This window comes from Rhopalosiphum padi, chromosome 2 (genome assembly GCF_020882245.1).
Source record: "Rhopalosiphum padi isolate XX-2018 chromosome 2, ASM2088224v1, whole genome shotgun sequence".
In the NCBI taxonomy this organism is placed as follows: Eukaryota; Metazoa; Arthropoda; class Insecta; order Hemiptera; family Aphididae; genus Rhopalosiphum; species Rhopalosiphum padi.
Genome location: NC_083598.1, coordinates 48,976,544 through 48,998,765, shown reverse-complemented (window position 1 = coordinate 48,998,765; position 22,222 = coordinate 48,976,544). Strand labels below are relative to the sequence as shown.

The window sequence follows — 22,222 nt, the reverse complement described above, 5'->3', positions numbered from 1 at the left end:
TTAAAAATGGCAGTAAAATCACTATCGAGTCCCATATCATTGATTATAATTATATATCGTTTAGGGTACTCAAATTTATAAATACAAATACAATACGAATTTGGATTTTCATCTATTCAAATATCACATTATGGATCAACCTCTCTTCTAGTAAAAAAAAAAAAATATTCAACATTATAAACAACACACCTATTAAATAACCAAAACAATTTTTCTATACTAATTAATATTTTAGTTATTAACTTATTCTAACGTTCCACTCGTTCCAGCTAATCTGTTACTAACCTCTAACTAATTATATTACTGAATAATACCTAACAATTTATTTACAATATGTAGGCAATGCATAACTATTGGGTTTTAACATTAATTGATAAACATTTATTTCTCGAGGAAAAATAAAACAATTTTAAAGTCTATTATAGTAAAATGAACAATTTATCATTACTACTGTTTTATAGTAAACATAGGGATTAAAAGGAATTACAAGAAATTAATGAATTATAAGGGACGTTTTAAAACACTGGACATTTTTTTTTTTTTTAATTATTACAAGAAAACCTGCAGAACTCTAAAAAAAGGAGAATTTTTGTATTATACAGGACATTTGAGAACCAAATTATAATTTTTGTATGTATATACAAATAATTCTAATTTAATATAATATTATGTAATTTTTTTTTCTCAGATTTTGTACACTCGAGTAAATATTAATATACTTTCCATATTTCTAAATAATTGCGTAGGTAAGCATTAAATAAATATTGTATAAAAAGAAATATATATTGCTTAATGTTTGATTAAATTTTTAGTTGAAACGGATTATTATTTTGATCCTAAGGTAATTTAATGTTTGGCTAAATAAATGTATTATTTTTTGAATATTCAATATAGTTTTAAATTTATGATTCACTATTATTTTAATGGCAATTCTTTGATTACGAATTGATAGAAATAATGATTGTAAATATTACATTTTAAAAACTTTGTACCACATATCGATGTATTATAATTTTGAAAATGTGTATACCTTATTATATTTTATAATATTATTATATTATATTTTACAATAATGTTTGCATAAAAAAGTGTGATCTTTATAGTAATCACCATGTGTATACGGTATTATATAAAGTAAATGGAAATAATTTACTGTTATTAACAGTAAGTTTTTCGGTGATTGGGGCCCAGGTGCAATAACTATTCAGCTCAGCTTATACAATGTATAAAGTATAACATTAAAGTCAATGTAGACAATTAAATAGTTAAATAAATAGATAGATAGATAGATAGATAGATAGATAGATATAGATAGATAGATGGGTATGTAGGTAGGCAGGTAAATAGAGTGTTATGCGCAGAGAAATGTGAGTCAGAAAGAAACGTTCAATGTAATATTAGCTCACCATGTAACCGAATTTTGTTCCAATCAATGTATTTATTTCTTTTTAATAAGTATAATGAATAGAGCGCCCTATTAATAATAATATGTTCATAGTTGTGTGTTAAACATAATATTATTATTGATATGAATGCAATTAATCACATGGCGAGCTTATGAAAAAATGCATGTTCTTTCTGTTGAACTTTGTGTATACCGATCACAGTATGTGTGTATTATAACGATACATACGCAAAGTATGTTAGGTATACAATTTACGAAGTATGATAATGTCTTAACATATCTGGTGTATAATAATTGTCCATGCAACTCAAACACACATCAAACATAATAATATAAAAACTTGCACAAATCAATAATATTATAATATTATCGTCGTAAACTGAATATAAATCCACCGAAAACATGTTATTATTACTCTACGACCTACGAACACACACTGTAGTTGTATTGTATATGCATATTATGTAGAACGACAATAATAACAATGACAGTAATGATAATAACAAAATAAATAGGTAAATAAAACGAAAAATGCAATAGCTGTGGATGTCCGTTTGATTCGTTGAAGTCAAACTCCCGTTTGACTAAAACGAACCACACGGGTGTATCGTTATGGAGAGAGGGTAAAAGATTAACACTATACGTCAAATCTTGTATTATTAATTTGGTGATGTCTGTTGTGATCGGTGTAGTGATACGGAAGTCGGAAAGACGCTGTTGAGATAGACTTTTCGATAAACCGTTTGGCGTACACGCGGTCTAGGCGGCGGCATTCGCTGGTGAATTAATATCGCGCGCGTTAAACGAATTAAACGAATGACGAGCAAAATGTGTCTATGCAGTTAAACAGGAATTTGTCTACAGTGTACCTTCATAGGCGCAAATAGTGTTTAGGATTTGGGCTGAAGCAATCGGACTCTAATGACGCTTTTCTGAAATCATAAAACCTCTAAAAAATATTTTCGCTGAGTGAGTATTACATAATTTGCAATAACTATATAAACATCGTATATTAATTTATTTTAGTCTTAAAAGAAAAAAAAATAGGAATTCAATTATTATAATAATAAGATAATAGATAATTGTTGGGTTGTCTTTCCTATAATATAATAGTAATATTGTATTTATAAAAATATTGCAATTATTGGAGAGGGGATCGAAGCAAAAATATAGGTATTGAGTCAGGAAAGCTTATTCAGGTAGTTTCTCACTATTTGTACCTATAATTATACGCACCTATGCACAAGAGCGTCTCGCTCGGAATGAACGGGCTTATAATGCGCACGGTATCGATTACATTGCGCGCTACATCGACGTACGAATTGTTTTAATATTTTAATATAATATCGTCAGTCCCATGCGATACACGACTGGGGCCACACGCGTTAATATTGGCGAGGAGCAAACGGCCGGGTGGACGATGTAGAGCGTTGGTATTGGGCACGGGCTTGTGTTTAACAAGTCGGAGTATAGCGAAAAAAATGTTCTTCTCCCGTGCAGCTGACCACCACGCTACCACCCCTCGGCACTCTACCGCGAATTGTTCGATTCGTTTGTCGTCATTTCGGTTTTTTATTTGTTTATTTATTTTTTGATTGATCCTAAGTAAACTCGCCGTTCGAATGCCACCGCCGCGCCTCGGAGCAAAGTCAATACTATTGGTAATTTAATTCCGACCGGTTGAATTACGGACGGACGGTTCACGCGTATATGCCCATCGATTGTCTCTCGACTGACATTTCAGTATATTATTATTATTATGTACATCCATCGATACGTGCACACACGCGCGCGTTTAGAAACAGATGACGCAAAGGTTTGTGTATTTTCCCGACCGCGCGTTAATCCCGCCCGTTCGTCGGTCAAGTGTAAACGTGTGATTGAATAAATAATCATGTTATAATAATACGATAAAAGTGTAATATATTTTGTTTGTGTGTGTGTGTACGCATGTGTGTGTGCAGAGTCGTTATGTCGATTGAACGAAATTCATTTTTCAAAACTTACCGCCTTTGGAGTCCTCCGACTCGATGGGTTGCTTGAGTGCCGTGATGTCCCTGAACGTGAGCAGGAACAACACGACGAGATCCCTCTCGTTCTTGATCGGAGCTATTTGCATCAGCAGCCATAACGGTGTCTCTAACAAATATCATTTTAAAAACGGTTATATATGATCGCAGGCAGGACGTGGTTTTCGTGCCGTTCGACGTGGCCAAAAGCGTGTTCGCCGTTTCCCACGACGACGATATCATAATATCATAATCTATCTATTATAATATTATCGAATCGTCGACGCACTATGCTTAAGGTAGTATTGTCTCGTTTGTTATATAATTAAAATCAGTTGAAACTGTTGAAACTCTATCGGAGACGACCAATACTTTTCACCACGTCGACGTGTTTTTTTTTTCTTTATACAATATGTTTTTGCAGATATTGTAACAAGTATTTTCAAATGGAAAAAAAACTACCAAAAAAATGTCGGATACTGTGTATCCAACCGACATAAATTTAAGAATCTACTTTTTGGAAAAGTTAATTATTATATTGGTTATTTCAACTTATGTCTAATTATTATACCCAGCCTCAATAAGGCCGTCTGAAGGCTGTTTCATATAACGGCCAATCGTTACGCGTTCAATAATATTTATAACAATATAACAACATTACACACGTGTCCGAAAAATCTCCACAAATTTGTCACATCGTCGAAATCGTAAAATCGTATCCATCGTATTTCATAATACTAATACCCCGTAACTTGATGACAACAATCAAAGCCCCGTTTTTGTATATCGACGGGACAGAGTCGTTTACCCGCTATCATCTGACAAATCCGTGGACATTTTTCAGACAACTCTCACGTAATGATAATTATACATACGTATAAGCGTTTCTAATATAATATATTATGTTACTCCATACACTTGTACTTGTATATAACTGTCGAGGTGTAAGAAGCGGTTTAAAAGCTATCTATGTATAGTAAGTATTCTGTTTCGTATATAATATAATAATAATAATTAACAATAATGGAATAACTACGGTCTTCACGTGAGAAATAATCCACTCACCAAGCGACAATTTATAACGGTGATGGTTTTTAATCAAGAACAATAAATAATATCAATAATAATAATAATAATAATAATAAACGAGTTTAGTAATATCGAAATAATAAGAGGTACCGCCAAGCTATTATAAAATTATAACATTATTATTGTCGTTATTAGTACGTCCGACCATTGGCGGCGGCGCACGGATTAAATACAAGCGGTTAATAGTTAATTTTTCTAAAAATATAATAAAAAAAAATAAATAAATTCGGAATGATAGTAGTATAAACAATAATAATAATATGCAATGTACATTTTAAGATATACAGAGTAATTAATCAAACATGCTCATCCCATATTAACCCTTATTGATGATTTTTTTAAATTTCTAAAATAATATTTTAATCATGCTTAAAAATTATACTTTTAAATAATTCTAATTTTTATACCACTTATGTAATTTCTAGTAGCGTTTCAATTTTGTTTTATAATTAAATAACCCGTACGTAAATCGTTACAGATGAGTTTTTCGAAAATATTGATGCATCTTTAATCGAAATTCGAACGAGTAGTTTCTGGGTTATTAAACTTTATGTAGGTACCTATTAAAAGACAACAGTCCTTAATAATGGTTTTACATAAAATATAAAATTTATTACGTAATATTTATTCTTGTACTTAATACACTTGGACAATTTTAGTAAATATACAATTAATATTAATTAAGTTCCATAAATCTAAAATCTTCATGGTCGAAACTCCTCAAAACTTCTGAGCCTATTATCATGATCTATCATTCTACCTAAAGTTTAATAACTCAAAAACTAATCGTCATTTAAAAAAAACCGTATCTTCTCCACAATGTTCAGCAAAAAACAGTGGTTTTCATTTGAAATAAAATAAGTTTGTATAGCCAAAAAATCACTCCATAAATTGCATCAAAATAAATATGAAAGTATTTTAAAATATAATCTTAAAGTAAACTTAAGAATTCAAAAAAATCAGCGTATGAATAAATCGTGGTCATGCCTGATGAATTACACTGTATATATATATTTATGGTTTAAATATTCACCTAATCAAAATAATAATAATAATAATACACGATCTTAGACCATAGGCTACTATAGCTTTTCGAACGCATATAATATAATATATACGGACCTACGAATAATAGTTATATAATATACATTTGTATATGTACAATTGCGTTGTTCGACCGCATTGTACGTTGCCATTACATTTGTCGGCGTGCTTGGCTTTACAGGTACGCATGAACGTTAAAAATAATAATAATAATAATAATAATAATAAAACAATAATAATAATATAATAATATAATGACAATATAATATATAAACCATAACAATAACATAAATGAATAGGCACAATGTGATTATTTTTACAATTATAATTAAATATATTTTTACCAAATGCCTAGACCTGATTGAATTGAATAAGGAGCAGTTTGTAGCTAGTGCACATGTATAGGAACATGAAAAATGATTAAATCTTTCAGAACACGTATTTGCTATAAAACTTTATTTTAACATCTTGATAGGTATTATAATTTTTAAGTCACTATTGATTTTACATAAATGAGTCTTTAATCAAAATTGACTGAATGAAAGCCATTTAAAATTAAATCATTAAATATGTTTATTATAGGCTACTTCAATTTATTAATATGTTTGTATGATTTAAATTTTTCTTAATAATTATAAAATAATTATTATTTAGAAAAAAAATAGGCCTATTAAATACTTTTTTTCAAAAGTAGATACCTATTGGTTATTGATATTTTTATTATTATAAGTATAACTGTGCATACTCATGCTGAGAAAGTAAATTATTTTAAAATAAATGTTTGTATATGCAATTACCCCATTGCTTGACAAAATAGTATGGACCCAACCAAGACATTTAGTGAACTAGAAAAAATGATCACACTGCATATTATTATATATTATAATATTATAAGTATAACAATACAAAATAATAACAAATAAGAAAATATGGAATATATATATATTGTCATCGTGCATATAATGCTGTTAAAACAATCGGCTACAAGGTGTAGTTCAAAATGGCGTCCGCCTGTGGCTTCTGAGGGTGTTTTTAAATTAAAAGCGAATAAATATATTATTCTCGCGGGTTTCTATGTATATGGATATATATAATATATATATACATATATATATAATGACAAATGCCTAATTAATTACGCCGGGAGCTTATCGCAAATACTGAGCAAGAAAATATTATGTAAAGGATTATTTATATACATTAAAAAAAAAATAAAAAAAATAATAATAATAAATTAAAATAATAATAAAAAAAAATATATTATATTAAATTAAAGAAATGATTAAACCGTTCATTCTACGGTACCTGCTTGGTCTTAAAGCCAACATACCTTCTGGCAGATCTGGGTTGGTACATATTTAAAACAAATAATAACTTCTGTTAATTTTTTTGCACAATAGAAAATCGTTGCGTATCATATTGTAATATAACGCAACGACAATGACACAACAAATAATACATAATATTATAATTCTATTATATAGATACAACACGTAACACACACATATATAACACATATTTTAACAGCGTATGATGTTTGAATTTATTTTCTATTAAATGTAACATATTATAATATTGCATGCATGAATATATTACGATTTATTATTTCTTTTCAATGTGCACACTGCACAGGTATGTTATTATTAATAAATAATAAAATATTTTTGTACAAATTGTAGACTGCGAGGAATCCGATGAAAATTTAGCAACCATCCGCATATAATATTATACGCTATTGCATACCGGTGGCATAGGTATTTGGGATTTTTAAAAAGGCCGATGTGTAGAGAAATATTATTCGACTGTAATAGGTAAATTATGTGAAATATTTAATTGTACTATTATAATATAATACTGTGTTGTTAAAATAAACGGTGAAAATAAAATGCATGAAACTAACGACGTGTTATGCCACCTACAAACGTCAACCAAGTATTAAAATTAAAAATTAAATTATATTTTGTAAAAACCGGTATGATCATAGACTAATTTGATTAGGAATGCAGAACCCAAGGGTTAACACTATACAAATGTCACAAATATGCCGGGCGCAACTTGCCCATTTGGTTTTTATTTTGAGATACAACTTATTGAATACACATTCAAAATTCTATAATATACAACGCAAATAGATAATAATTATTTTCTGTACACGTATAATATAGTATATGATTATAGACTATAGTATATTAAGTAAAAATGATTGTATTTACCGACGATTGGTAATAATTACAATAATTAATCAGTGGTCCAGCAATATTTTTCTCAGAATATTGTCGCTATAGTATTCGATGCTTGTAAAGACCCCGGGGTCATCGTGTAACGAATAACGAACGAATCGGTGTATACATATAATAATAATATAATGTATAATATGTAGTACAATAATATATATATATATATATATATATATATATATGCGATATGTGGTGAATATTGATTTGGGGTGGAATGGAAAAAAAAATTTATATGAAACTACGTAGATGTAGACTTTGGAAAACAACCCCATATATAATGCATGTTCGCGTACGATAATGTGTATTAATTTTCCGCCGGGTGGAGCGAAGCAGGATCGGAGAGTACATCAACGATAATTAACTATACAAGATGATTTAATTATCGACCACGTGCGATTTTTACGCTCCACACACGGATTTTATATAAACCACATGACCCATCAAATATTGGAGTGAACAATAAAATTTATACGCTCCAAGTGGCTATTATAAGGGATGTGATCTGCATCCAGCCACTGATCTATCAACGAGTTTTTAGTTTTGAGCATCACTCTATTAGCCGTCTTGCATAATAATATTAAAGGTCTTGTTTTTCATGTATACGAAATGGTTTTGCGATCGTCTTTGCCCTATGAATCATGTGTTTAATTTTTTTTTTGCGAAGGTCAACATATCGATTTTGATCGGGTGAAACGTCCATGTCTCAATGAATTTAATTATTAAAACGAAAAAGTTTTGGGAATGCGTTGAACTTCAGTCAAAATGTGTTCTTTGAGCTGTTCTAAATGTGTAGAATGCCAGTTGAAACAAAATCCATTTTCATTTTAAATACAAATTTAAAATATCTAATGAATCTGTCATTACATACGTGATTTAAAATAAATTAATTAGAACGAGAAAAAAATGTAGATACAGTTAAAATTGAAATCATCACATTTAATCAGTCTTCGTCGTTATTGTGTGTTAAAATATGATTCAGTTGTTGCACTCGCGATAATTTTGAATATAGTTTAGTTTGGACTGTTTGAGTAATTTAAAATTAGATTATTTTCGTCGAATTTCTTGAACTACAAGGTTCTTGAGAGTTCCACTCATCATACCTAAGTTAAACACCATGTGCACTTGCGCGCACTGCGAACTAATGTAAACTATATTTTCAGTTTACTCGTACGAAGGAAGCCTTCTACCAATGCTTGCAGAAAACGTGCATAAATTAAAATATAGTGTGGGCTTTAATTGTCTGACTAAATACTATGTGTGAAGGCGGAGACGAGGGAATGAAGGTGGACAAGTTAGTTTGATGAGGCAAGGTCCTGGTACGAGAAAGGCACGAAGTTTGTTTGAAATTCATTTGAACACGCACGCAGATTGGTTGTGTTGGTAAGAAGAAAGGGGAGAGGTGGGTCATTTATGTCTATTTGTTTTCTGGAGGACCATTTTGACGTAATAATTATTACATCCAAAACCATGAAACGCGTGCCGTACTTGGAAATATTTTAATATTTTTACGATTAAAACCATTGGAAACTGACTAAATAACAGCAAGAAGTATAAGAATGCGAGCTCACATTTACATAATATAATAATAATAATAATAAAATTATATAAATATTAATCTCCGTCAATACAGTGTTGTGTATGTATTGTGCATACGAATAGTTTTTCGCAATTAATATTCCCGGAAAATTCTTATTGTTAGGAATATATATTATAATAGTTATAAATAGGATATATTCTGTAAAGTTATTAATACGATGTGTTAATAATTTAATAATGAAATAAAAGTTTAACATTTATTGAGTATTTTTTATTCAGTAATTTGAATATTGTTATAATTCATTATTTAAGGAAATAATTTTCGATTTAAAATATTGAAAAATAGAAAAAAAAATGGACATTAAAATTGTATATTAAAAAGCATTTACAATACGGAAAAATTGCATTGAGTCTTAAACTTTAGAAAAATATATATTATTATAAATACTGCATATTGTCCATTATTCTAATATTATTCAAAAACAAACATCTATCCACCTTCACACTTATTGTATAAATAATAGGTACATCAATATAAATGTAACAAACATAGTTATTTACAAATTATTACAGTAAATTCCTTTTTAAAAAATTATAGACTTTAAGTTACAATTATAGTTTCATAATTTATTAAAGAATTAACATAAAATAAAATTATTTAAACCCCAATGTTAAATAAATGATTAAAGTTAATATAATATAATTTTAATAAGTTAATAAATAAAACTGTTGAAAGGTTCATGAATTATAGCTTTGTCTGAATAACAAAATATTTTTCATTACAAAATATTATGTGCAAAGATATTGTTTAAAATAAATTCAGTGTTAAATAAAGTTTTAATTATTTATATAATTGTTAAAATAAATAAAAAAATGCCAATAGATAAATGTCGTTTTCTATATTTTTCAAATCATCATATTTTCCAAATATGATTACCAAGAACATCATCGTAATATACATATTATTTAAGAAACATTAAACTACTAGTTTTAGTTTTAACTCAGGTACGTAACAATTTCCAAAAATACTATCTCCTTTGTAATCTACAGTTGAAAAAGAATTTTTTGTATAAATCATATTATTATACACCCATAACTTTTTGGATAAGACATTAAATCATACAGTGGCGTAACTGCGAAATTTGGGCTCGAAAGCAAAATTTGTATCACTTCCCCCCCTCTCTCATCATGGCACTTTATAGGGGATCTGAAGGAGAAAGAATGCATTCATCTTACTAATATTATTTTATGTTTTATTAATTCAATATTGTTGTATAATAATTTTTAATTATTTAAAAAAAAAAATTTTAATTTATCGTTAACAATTATTAAAAGAAAAACATTGAACTACTTCGGCCCCCCTAAGCGAACTAGACTACGGGACTGAGTTTACCCACGCCCTCTGATCTCTCTTAATTGCGCCACTAGAATCATAAACATGTCTTATAAACTATAGGGAATTTAAAAACAATTTTGTTTAGCATAATAATTAATAGGTAATGCATTTTACCTACGTTTATCAGGGCAACGGATAATGCCACTATATAGGAACTGATAAAAAATAAAATAAAAGAGCGTTGTTGCATATTTAAAATAATTTCCATGTCAAACAATAAGTTTTTCAAAAGAACACTTACTTTTTAAAGTCCAGAAAATATCTAAGTGTTTGAAAATACGCTTTACGAGTATGAGTTCTTAAGAATTCCAAAAATTAGAACTGTTATGAATCTGATATTATAGAGGGGGTTGCCAAGCGTACTAGATTACTTTGTATATAAATATATTATGATGTATGAAACATTGCAATATTGTGTCTTTCACTCATTCGCAAAACTTATACCCAACTTTCTAGGGAATAATATAATATACGTATCGTCATGAAAGTGCGTCATAATAATAATATGCACATAAACTTTATTATAAATCGTTATTTTTTCAATGATTTTTTTTACTGACTCAATACACCACCGCGTGTCAATGCCTCGAATGCAAAGATTCCAGCGTTTTATTATTTTTATTTTTACGCTGGTTTGTGTTGATAAATGTATATATTACTATTATACGATGAAAGATTAGTGCGAATTGAAAAAAAAAATTGAATATTGATACCTACTGCGGCATATTATGCATACTATATATTATTATCTATATACCGTATTAAAATCGTTTACCCGGTTGATAATATTGCTATTAATGCGATAATTCACGTAATAAATTCATGGACGTATAGCGGTCTTTTGAAAACCCCGACGTAATTAATTAATATTGACACACGAGATGTAGATAACGGTGACCAAACGAAAAGAAAAAAAATCGTTTCGACGGTGACGACATTTATTTTTCGTTAGATTTGAGCAGAGTCGGTAATGCCGCTATACGCGAGCGTGACCGGAAGAGGATATCCGTTTCGACAATGGGACGCCGCTCGCATTGTGTCCGGGAAATTAGGTCCGCGGAGTGCGAACGAATAGGGTCATCGGGGTGTGATTTAAGAATCGAATCTTTTCGAAATCGCCCCTTTCTTTTCTTTTTTTTTTTTTGGCATCGTCACAAAGAGGTCCACTTCACAACGAAAGCGACGGTGTTCGTGAAAAAAAATATATATGTGTGCATGACTTTCGCACACACATACGCACGAGCGCGCGCGCTGTCCCATAGTTGTCGTCACCGTCGCCGACTAAGTTTGGAAACTTTTCAATTTGGTTAAGTGACTTGTACCGAACCCTTTGGTGAAAACTTCGCTCCGTTATTCCATCACCTGTTTCATCTCTGCACTACTTCGACCTCTTTGGGACGGCAACCCCTCAACGCCTACCACCCGATCACTATTCATCGACTTCACTGACAATGCTGGGAGCTACCGTGGACATATCAATGTCAAAAATGGTTGTCAACGGCTGCTGTTCTTGAAACCATGCAGCAGTTTTGATTCTAAATGTCACGACATCGAGGGAGTGGTAATGACGAGATAATATGTTATTTTAATGATACCCGCCATAGTATATAATAATAATATGCCCAATACATAAAATATATCTGACCTCCCGGCCAACCCTGTATATACGTCCAAAAATAATTTAATTTTCGTTTTATTGAACACTGTAAATCGTTTTTATTACTATGCAAACGAGGTTTTCAAAAACGGAGTAAAATGCTTTTTTTTTTTTTATTAACCGGGATGTTGTAAACACCATTGTTTTACTGGATAATAAAACAGACAAAAGTTAATAGGTATGCGGTGGTTACAGGATGTATTTCGTGTATAATAATATTATTATAATAATATAACGTTTGTTATGTACGCCATGAACACGCAAATATAAAAAATTAATGTTATTTGTCTTTCGTTTTCCTTATACTATGTTCAAGAATTAAAACGATAAAAACAACTTTATTTAAACCAGCGTATTATGCGCGTAGTAATAGTTTGTATTTATTTTTATTTTATTGGACTATTAGGCGGATAAGACACGTGTATATATATATACGCATACACACTATATATTATTTCAAGGTAACGCGAATTCCGACTATATACTGCGATAAGAAGAAAAATGTTCTTATTTTATATTATGTGATGATGACCTTGTTTCAAGGTTTTGGCAAGATATTAAATTTTCGTTGATTTACGGTTCATCAGTGCAGAAAGTCGGTCCCATTGGGACTTGGTATGAAAATATATTTTTGTGTGGCAGACGTAACAATATTAGTTGTTAACGGAGTAGACGCATACATATATACTATATTTATATAGCGTTTTCAGAAAATTCACCAAAAGTTTGAGGAACACGAATGTGTTCATAAACAGCTAGTAGATATATAATATATATATACATGCTTTTAAAATGGTGGAAAAAAATAAACATCACTGGTTGTGAAAATCATTAATGGCATTAAAATGTATTTGTGTGTTTATATTAAACAGAATAACCAAAGGAAATATATTGTAGCAATATTATTCGAGTTAAGTGATGAAACTGCGTCTGTCGCTTATTTTATATTAAATAATAATAATTATTATTGTTTCCGAATGCGACGTAACCGCATATCGAAAATCCTTTAAATAAATAACTCGTTTTCAATAAATGCCAGAAAAAGAGAGAAAAGGTCATAGAAAAACGTCAAACTGAAATTTCAGAATTTATAAATTTTTTGGTCACATGACATATTTTCACATACGAATACGAGTTTATGATATTACGGTGATTGGTAGGAATGTGTGGTACTTTGTGTTGAAACTAACAGCTGAGCGATTGTTGTTGATAGATCAAACGTAATGAATTCGTGGAAAATCAACGATATATAACCGGCAAATGCGACTGTGAATACACACGCGGGAATGTAAAACAAAATTATATTCTATTACATGTAAATCATCAGTTTGTTTGCAGTTATATGAATATTATTACGCTTCAATAAAAACTATAGGTATTGCGTAGGGTTAAAGTACTATTCGATATGATGTCGGACAACCCGAAGTACTACGACAACAGAGTGCATAATATAAGTATCTACTCAAAGTTTCACACAAAATAATATAATATTGTATCATTGATTCGTTTCGTTGACATATTTTAACAGCGAACGGCATACATTTTCTCTTTCCGGTTCACCGTGTATACAACATAATAATAATTATACATTAAAAATAATTTCTATTAATTCATCAATCGATGTCGATTATATTATTAGTTTTTGAAACTTTAACCTGTCAGTATTCACAAAGCATGCTCACCGCCATTTTTATTAAACAACAAACTTGTTCAAATTCAGATTATTGGAACTTTAAAGTGTACTTAATATCATCATCTTATAAGTACCTATACTTTTGTTTTAAATAAAACGATGTGCTATATTTTTGTGTCATTATAAGTGGTTTTTTGTGATTAAAATCATAGCCACAGGTCTTTTTTCATATAAGTATCCTTTTTTATTATTTTTTTTAAAGAGACGATGTTTTTAAAATTGTTTACGTACCTACACACATAAATTGAAGTCCAAAATAATTTTGTTTGAGTCATTTAACTATAAGTACTAACATTATGATGATAATAAGGCGTATATGATTACTTAAAATCACAGACTTTTAATTTATGATTTGACCGTGTTTATCCGTGATGTATACTAAGTACTCAACTAAAAATTAATAGTTTTATTTTATGTAGAACTATAATCATTAGTACTTATAGACTAATATCTAACATAATATTTATTCGAAGTATACATACATTAAATATATGGTAAACATCAAAATATTCAAAATATCTTTGTTTTACAGATATTAACAGAACAAAATATAGTTTTCTTTGGAAAATATGATGTAAATATTATTACATGATAATTCTGAAACGGAATTTAAACCTTAGTATTTGAGATTATGGTTTTTAAGTACAGCTACTAAAAAAATCCAAACATAAAAATTTGAATACATTTATGATAAAATAATTAAATTGGTAGAAGAGGATGATCATGATTGTTAAATCATTCTGAATATAATCAATGTTTGAGTGATAGCGGTGTGAAATCCATGTATGAAGATATATAAATATGATTGGAAACAAAAATCTTCAAATATACGTGACGGATAATATCCATACTAATACGTTGGCAATAACAATTAAAGTGTCTAAAAAGTGATAATTTATTAACTCGCATACATTATTGTTAATATTGTACGACATGCGTTTCGTTAAAGGCAGTAATTGTACCACCCTGACAATAATATTGATATGCATATCGTTATTATTATACTAAACGAGGTATTTTGAATTAGTTTTCAGTGGTATTGGTGGGGAAAAATGGTTTTGGTGGTCAACAAACGGGTACATAAACTGCGCTTGAGCTTTTTCAGTCACAATGCACATTTGAATAATAATGCAATTTATTTTTTGTGTTTATGTAAAATAATATGCGTGTATACGTTGTACCTATATATGTTATATTAATCAGCCTGGGTTAATTTCGCAAGCCAAAAATATAATATGGCATCACAAAACAAACACCACGGCGATCACGGACCACCGTAAAATGTCGATGCTCGAGAACGTGAGTTTTGAAAACTAGTTGGGTAATTAACATTATGCCATTAAAATGTACATCATATTAATTTATTTTTTTTAACTCTCTGGTGACCGATCGACGGTAATTAAAATCCGGTTGCAAAGACAGTGGTCGTGGTCGGATCTATGGTAATCGTGGAGACCCGGCATACTGCACATTATTATAACATTATGTTACCAGTTCGTGCCGGTTTTATCGGATCTAAAAACACAACACGCCGGCGTAGACACTCACTGTTCTTTTTGTAGAGCAAGATTTCGAACTGGTCGTTGTAGTGGCTCTCCAACACTTCGTCTATTCTGCATATCGTCTCCTTGTCCGTGAGATCGCCATACATAAACGAGCATCGGCATGACTTTTGCATCACCTATGTAAGGTGACAGGGAAAAAACAAAATCCAACGAGTTGTAAATTTAGTATTCATTGATATATGCACAGCGTAAGTGAACAAATGAAAAAATCCACTCCGTTATAGTTATTAAATTGCTACCAGTCAGCGAGAGTAAAATAGTGGGTATACTCACCTCCGCCCGATTGTATCCGGAAATCTTGCAGAACGACTCGTTGCAGTAGACGATCGGAAAGTCGACAATCTGAGCATTGGCCAAAAGGAAGCTGCTGTCTGCTGTAAGCGAAAACATACGCATTTTAAAAATTACAAATATTTGAATTAAAAATGTATATTTACATAACAGACTAATTTGTATTTTTTTTGTTCTTTAGTTCGACATTAAATATTAGCACATACATATTTTTATATCATAAAAATGAAATATCATAATACATTCTAGAATTTAACAGCTACCTATAAACAATAATTAATTAATCCCGTAATACGCTTCGCGCAGCGTGCATAACTAGATAGGTATATATTATGTTTTTTTTTCTTGAAAGGCGTACCAAAAGATGATTCAAACGCATATTAATTTAACGGTATTAAAAAGTGAACTCCTTGAAATTGCATTAATCCTTTTAGAACTACAGTTGAGTACAAAATATAACAGGTATATTAACGTGAAAGCATAAACCGTCTCGGTGAGTATAACTATTATGAATCTGTAATATGTAGTTATGAGACAAAATTACGTCAAAGTGTGTTGTACAATTAACTTTCTTTGCTCCAAAAACTTTTATTGGGTGTTCTTCATAATTGTATGTAAATTTATAATGCATACCAGAGAAGGTATGGTTTTAGAATGGCATTTTAACTCAAATAAAAATCCTTTATGTAGCGAATGGTGTTTACTAAACAAAAATATTGTAATACAATCCAAATTATTTTTATTTTTATTCGCATAAAACCCAAACAATGTTTTTCATATAATATTTAAGTAAACAACGAGTAGATAACATGGCGTTTATTTCTCTTACTTATTAATTTATTCTGGTTTAAGCTACCGACAACGACGAGCCTGTCCTCTCCATAATAAAGAAGATAATATACAAAAAAATTCCAATCCCTTCTCCAGGTTGCAAATGGAGCAAGGATTAAAACTTGTTAATTAATTATGTGTAAATCGTATTACATATTAGCGAAAATAACAAAATAAGTTGTTATAATTCCTTGTCATGTATTATTATAACGATATAGCAAGAAGCTGTACATTTTATAGCAATTTAATTTAAATTTTTTTTTTTTTTAGTAATGAATAAATAACAAGAAACTAAACATCAGATACGCAATATCTGTTTAGAAACTTGAGATGAACACTCGTATTATACGAAAATAAAGTACCAATATGTGTTTATTTTATGTTTAGGTATAATACGTGTATTATGTCAAGTATAAAATATAAATATTATGTACATAATAATATTATGTATACTATGTATAAATATTAATTTATTTAAACATAATATTATCTATTGTGGTTTGTATAGAAATTTGAACACTCAACGTAAACACAAAAGTCCAATATATCCCTTATCGTGTAAAATATTTCGTATGCTATATGTTTCGTATCAAGTTCATGTGTTTCTATAAAGTGTTTCAACGTCAAGAAACACGCGAACAATGTATCACACGATATTAAAGTGTATAATATGATGTTATATTCTTCTAACAATTATACTATTATGAGGTTAGAGATAATAACCACCCACCACTGCATTATTAGTCGAGGTTGAAGCGCCTCATGATTTCGTCATTTCAATCATAGTCAAATCTTTGGGGAGATTTAATACCGACGAATTATGTACATGTTAAATTATTCGTTTATTTTCTGCAACAAAGCAGGATATAGCTATAGAAATCGCCTATACGACGCGCCGCTAGTCAACGGATATAACTATTAGTACCTACTAAAGGGATCCGTTTAAAAAAAATTAAATATGGGTAATTTTCAGTTTGCTCGTGCGTATCGCGAGAACGCATGCGTATAGCGTAGAGTTGTGTTTCGTAGGTATAAATTACATTTTGTAGTTACTGAAATAATTCATGTACTTTGGTCCAAATAATAATAATAACAATAATAATAATATTAATATTTAGCTTTTATAAGCTTGTGATCGGTCTTTATGTTTTTTATTTTGTTTCTGTTTATTATATTATCTGTTAAAAAATGCCTTAAATTTTAACATTTTTAAATAAAATTTAACTAATATAATAATATTCAACATTTAAAAACTTCACTTTATCGGTACGAAAGACAAAAGAAAAAGTAACCAAAATCGGTCACTATCGAGTCTCGATAAGTCTTCGGGTTTTATTTAGGGCCGTACTAATCGACCACAATACCATCGATTAAAGACGTGATCTTATCGAAACGCAATATTACAAATACATATACATAATATTATTGTAAAATACGGTGGCTATCTGAAAACGCCTAAGGAAAAAATAATACGATAACAATATTCGTTAATGGGGTCACGACCGACTAAAATATATTATTATTATTATTTTAAAATGAAAAAATAAACCAAGTCTTAAAAAAATATTCAACTACGGTGCTCAGATGTAGTGTTCGCGTTGGGCCGAGCGCCTTGTATATTAATAATTTGATAATCTTTTCCGGAGTGGCTTATGAGCGCGTCGTCGAGGAGCATTTGTTTTCATTAGTATATCTGTGTATATGTGCTTTTCTTGTCGCCGATCGATGGACCGAAAGAACAACAAGGCGGCGTGTGCGAGTGTGTGTGTGTGTGTGTCGGACATACAAATAAACTCGTAATTGGGGTCAACAACGGAGTATTATCTCAACAAACGCCACCCGATAACAGTAAGTATAATACCAACACGATGATGATACTCGTCCGCGAGCGAGACGGTTTCAGGGGGGGGGGGGGGGGTGGGGGGGCGCAAAGGCGACGGACGGTCGGTTTCTCGATCTCGGGCCTATCGTCTCATCCATCCCCATATACCCCCGAGCCGCACGTACGTATAGAGAGACCGTTGGTCGCGACCGTCAGCGATATGATTGCGAGTGGGTTGGGTGGGGGAGGTGGTGGTGGTGGAGTGGTTGAATTTCGGGTAAAAATCGAAATCGGCGTCTCCGGGGTCGGGTGATGCTGTGTGTACGCCCCACAGTGAAACTCGGCGCGTTAAACGTTTGTGGCACACCGGCCGAGTGGCGACTGTACCGGGATTCGACGAGGCGACCGACTTTGGGCGTACCCCGTATACAACCGGTGTAGGCGGTGTCGGGTCGTGGTTGTCAGGGGGTGGCAGGGGGTTGCGCGAGCGATCCGGGTGCGACGGATGGCGGCGGCGAACACCGCGGGGATGGAGCGTGTGTACGGTCCGTGACGTCGTATAGAATCCGAATGACGTCACGCGGAGGCACGCGCGCGGGTCAATAACCGTCGTCGTGGACCGCCGTTGCCGCCGCCGCCGCCGCCGCCGCTACGCCACCGTACACCGGTGTGTGCGCGAACGGCGCTCCCATGTACAAAGGTCACGGCGGTGGCGCGACCTCCGAGAGACGAAACGAAAGAACGGGAAAATTGAAGAGAAAAAAAATAATCGCGGAAAAACGTTTTGGACGGAACGAGATAAATAAAAAAAATTCCGTTTCCGCGTGTAAAGCACGCGTGAACGGTGCCCGCAAAGGACCCGCATATATAAATATATATATGTGTGCGTGTGTGTGTGTGTGTATATATATACGCGCGCGAAAAATTCCGGTGCGTGTGCGCGCACTCTACGGAACGGATTAAACGACTTTACGGAAACTCTCTCACCGCCCCGGCCGAGTGTTGCCTTCCCCGCCATCGCGCCGACCCCCTCCAAGTGTAACGGGTGCTATTGATCTGTGTGAGACTCGCTCGCCCCGCCGCCGCCACCACCACCACCATCGACCGTCTACACCCCGTCCCCTCGCCCCGCCGAACATTCGCCCGCCCCTCCGCATGCACCGCCACCACAGCCAGCCCCCACCCATCACCCCTTAACGTCCTACCGCCACTTAATAGGTTGTTTCGAACGAACAGCGTACAGACGATACTGCCACGGCGGCGGCAGTAAGTGACAGTGCGTGCCTGTTCACATATATATACACAGCAGTGGCCGCCGATCAATTTTCACGCGGAACCCATGAATGGGAAATAAACCACCTCGCCGGCGGCGTCATAATAATATTATAATAATAATAATAATATGGTTTTGGCCGCGAGAAAGGATTTCGTTTAGTCTGTTAAATATTTATTTTTTATTTTTTCAGTCAACTCCGATGACCGCCGTTCGGTGTTACGCCGATACTTTATGACCGCGATCCATATAATAATATACCTATATATATATATATATAGTTACGACGATAATATTATCGTGTGGGGACCGACGAACGGATCGTATTTAATATTATGTATATTGTTATGTGGTAGTGTTTTCGAGTACGCGTGACACAGGTGGCCGTCGAAGCGACCGCGTAGGTGCGTGATATATTATTAATATGGGCGGATGACGCCGATCCATATTGTATGACGCGTATATCATTATGATGTGCAGCTGCGGTATATCCGTGCCCGGGTTTAGCCATGGGGTGGAAAAACGTTTGGGGGTGAACTCGGTCTGAGAAACGCATAATATTATAATAATTATAAAAAAGCAAAATACGATAGTCTTTAATTGTTTTTTTTTCCCAAATTTAATCGGGTTTTTCCGTAATATACAAGCGGAAAAAATATTTAAAAAACTACTGAAAGGTATTTTTTATTAATAATTAATATTGTTATGCTTTTAATCTTAAAACTGTTTGGATTAATTCGTTTAAATTAAACATAACCGTTTGATAAGAATATATATTGTTATACAACTAGAAAACGTTAAAAATATAATAATTCCTGATTCCACGGATCGAGGACGAAACAAACATGACGTTGTAATGAATTAAGCGAAAACATTTTTTTATCATATTGTACCTAGTTAAAAACAAAATTGTACAGTAACGTTATTTTTAATAACAATAGAATATAACGTATTTTGTTGTTATTACCGCTGTCGATGTCGAATCGATTTTTATACGGCAGTTACTTCATACCATAATTTGGAGTATATTATAATAAAGTATTTATTTTTAAATTTATTTAGTAATGATATTATTATTATTGTTATACATTTTATTAGATTGTGGGTTATCAATAATTATTTGTAAATTAATTCTGATGTATACGGTATGCGTAATGAGGCTCGTTAGTAAACAAAATTTAGCATGCTAAAATCAATATAGTAGACTATTTATAGCAATAGATAATATTATAATTAGAATTCTACAGTTAATATTATTTTAATAGTTAATACGTTATCTTTTGCAAAGCGAACGTCATGTTATAGTACGCATTATGAGATCGTTACACGATAGCCCCTCGATTATACAATGGATAGATACAATATTATGTATATGTTGGGGTCAGGCGTGCATTTTTCTTTTCGCTAATCGGAAAATAATAGTGGCGTTTTCGTGAACGACAACAATACCGCCTATTATTTACTTTAATGTAATCGGTCGCGCATACCCATTGTGATGAGTTCCGTTAGTCGACGAGTCTGTTTGTTTGACTTTTTTATTAATACGCCAGTTGTAAGTACATAGAATTTATTATAACCACGGCAATGAATTATTCAAAGTTACGTATATCAAATATTTATTCAATGGCGTAATATGTACACAAGCGTGTTAATTATATTTCGCATAAGTGTTTCTATTATTTCTGCGTAATAATAATATTATGTAGTATTGTATCGAAAGCAAAAAATTTGACTGCGTTCACAATAATATACTGAAGAGTATGGTGTTCGGTTAAAAGTAAATGAATTTCCACTTACGAATTGTTTATGTCGAATATACATATTGCGAAAACGTTTTCGACATCCGCAAGTTTTACGCGATCGAATGCTCACAATATAAGTAATATTATCTTTAAAATACCACATCAGTCGCTTACAGGATATAGTAATAATATAAACTATTTATTTTTTTTTGTATTCTTAATAATCGTTATTGTTTGAAGAAGTTACGTACACGCAACATATTATTAATTAATATGTCAATCAAGCTGTTTCGATTTTGTTCAATATATAGCTTTACGAAGTACTAAAATATATAGATACCTATCGTAATTCGTATTTGCGACTTCTCAATTAGCCGTATATCGGATATTGATGATACTGAGAAATAATAAAAACAACAAAAATAAAAACTGATGAAAAATTAAAATCTACTTCTTAAAACTGTTCATTTTATCGGCGCTAGTTGTTTGGGACTGCAATCCGTCCGAATGATTTACGAGCACCGGTGTAGTCTCCCGAATTACTCTTCGTTTAGCGGCGTCTCTCAAGGCACTTATTAAAGCTACAACTTTTTTTTTCCAATACGCTGTTTTTCAAGTGACAAAACTCGAAC

The 22,222-nt window shown here is 31.9% G+C and overlaps 1 protein-coding gene across 7 annotated transcripts in view; it reads right to left on the bottom strand.

The window, feature by feature from the left end:
• The window catches only part of LOC132920293 (potassium voltage-gated channel protein eag), a 200,632-nt gene that overhangs the window by 38,639 nt on the left and 139,771 nt on the right, over positions 1 to 22,222 (bottom strand). For 5 of the 7 annotated variants that reach the window (XM_060982559.1, XM_060982565.1, XM_060982562.1 and 2 more), the window contains 3 exons: positions 15,905 to 16,005; positions 15,615 to 15,747; positions 3,413 to 3,544 (listed from right to left, as the gene is read on the bottom strand). In XM_060982559.1, coding sequence (XP_060838542.1) covers positions 3,413 to 3,544; positions 15,615 to 15,747; positions 15,905 to 16,005 — 366 coding nt within the window. The remainder of the gene's footprint in view (positions 1 to 3,412; positions 3,545 to 15,614; positions 15,748 to 15,904; positions 16,006 to 22,222) is intronic. The other 2 variants (XM_060982561.1, XM_060982563.1) reach the window with 1 other exon arrangement.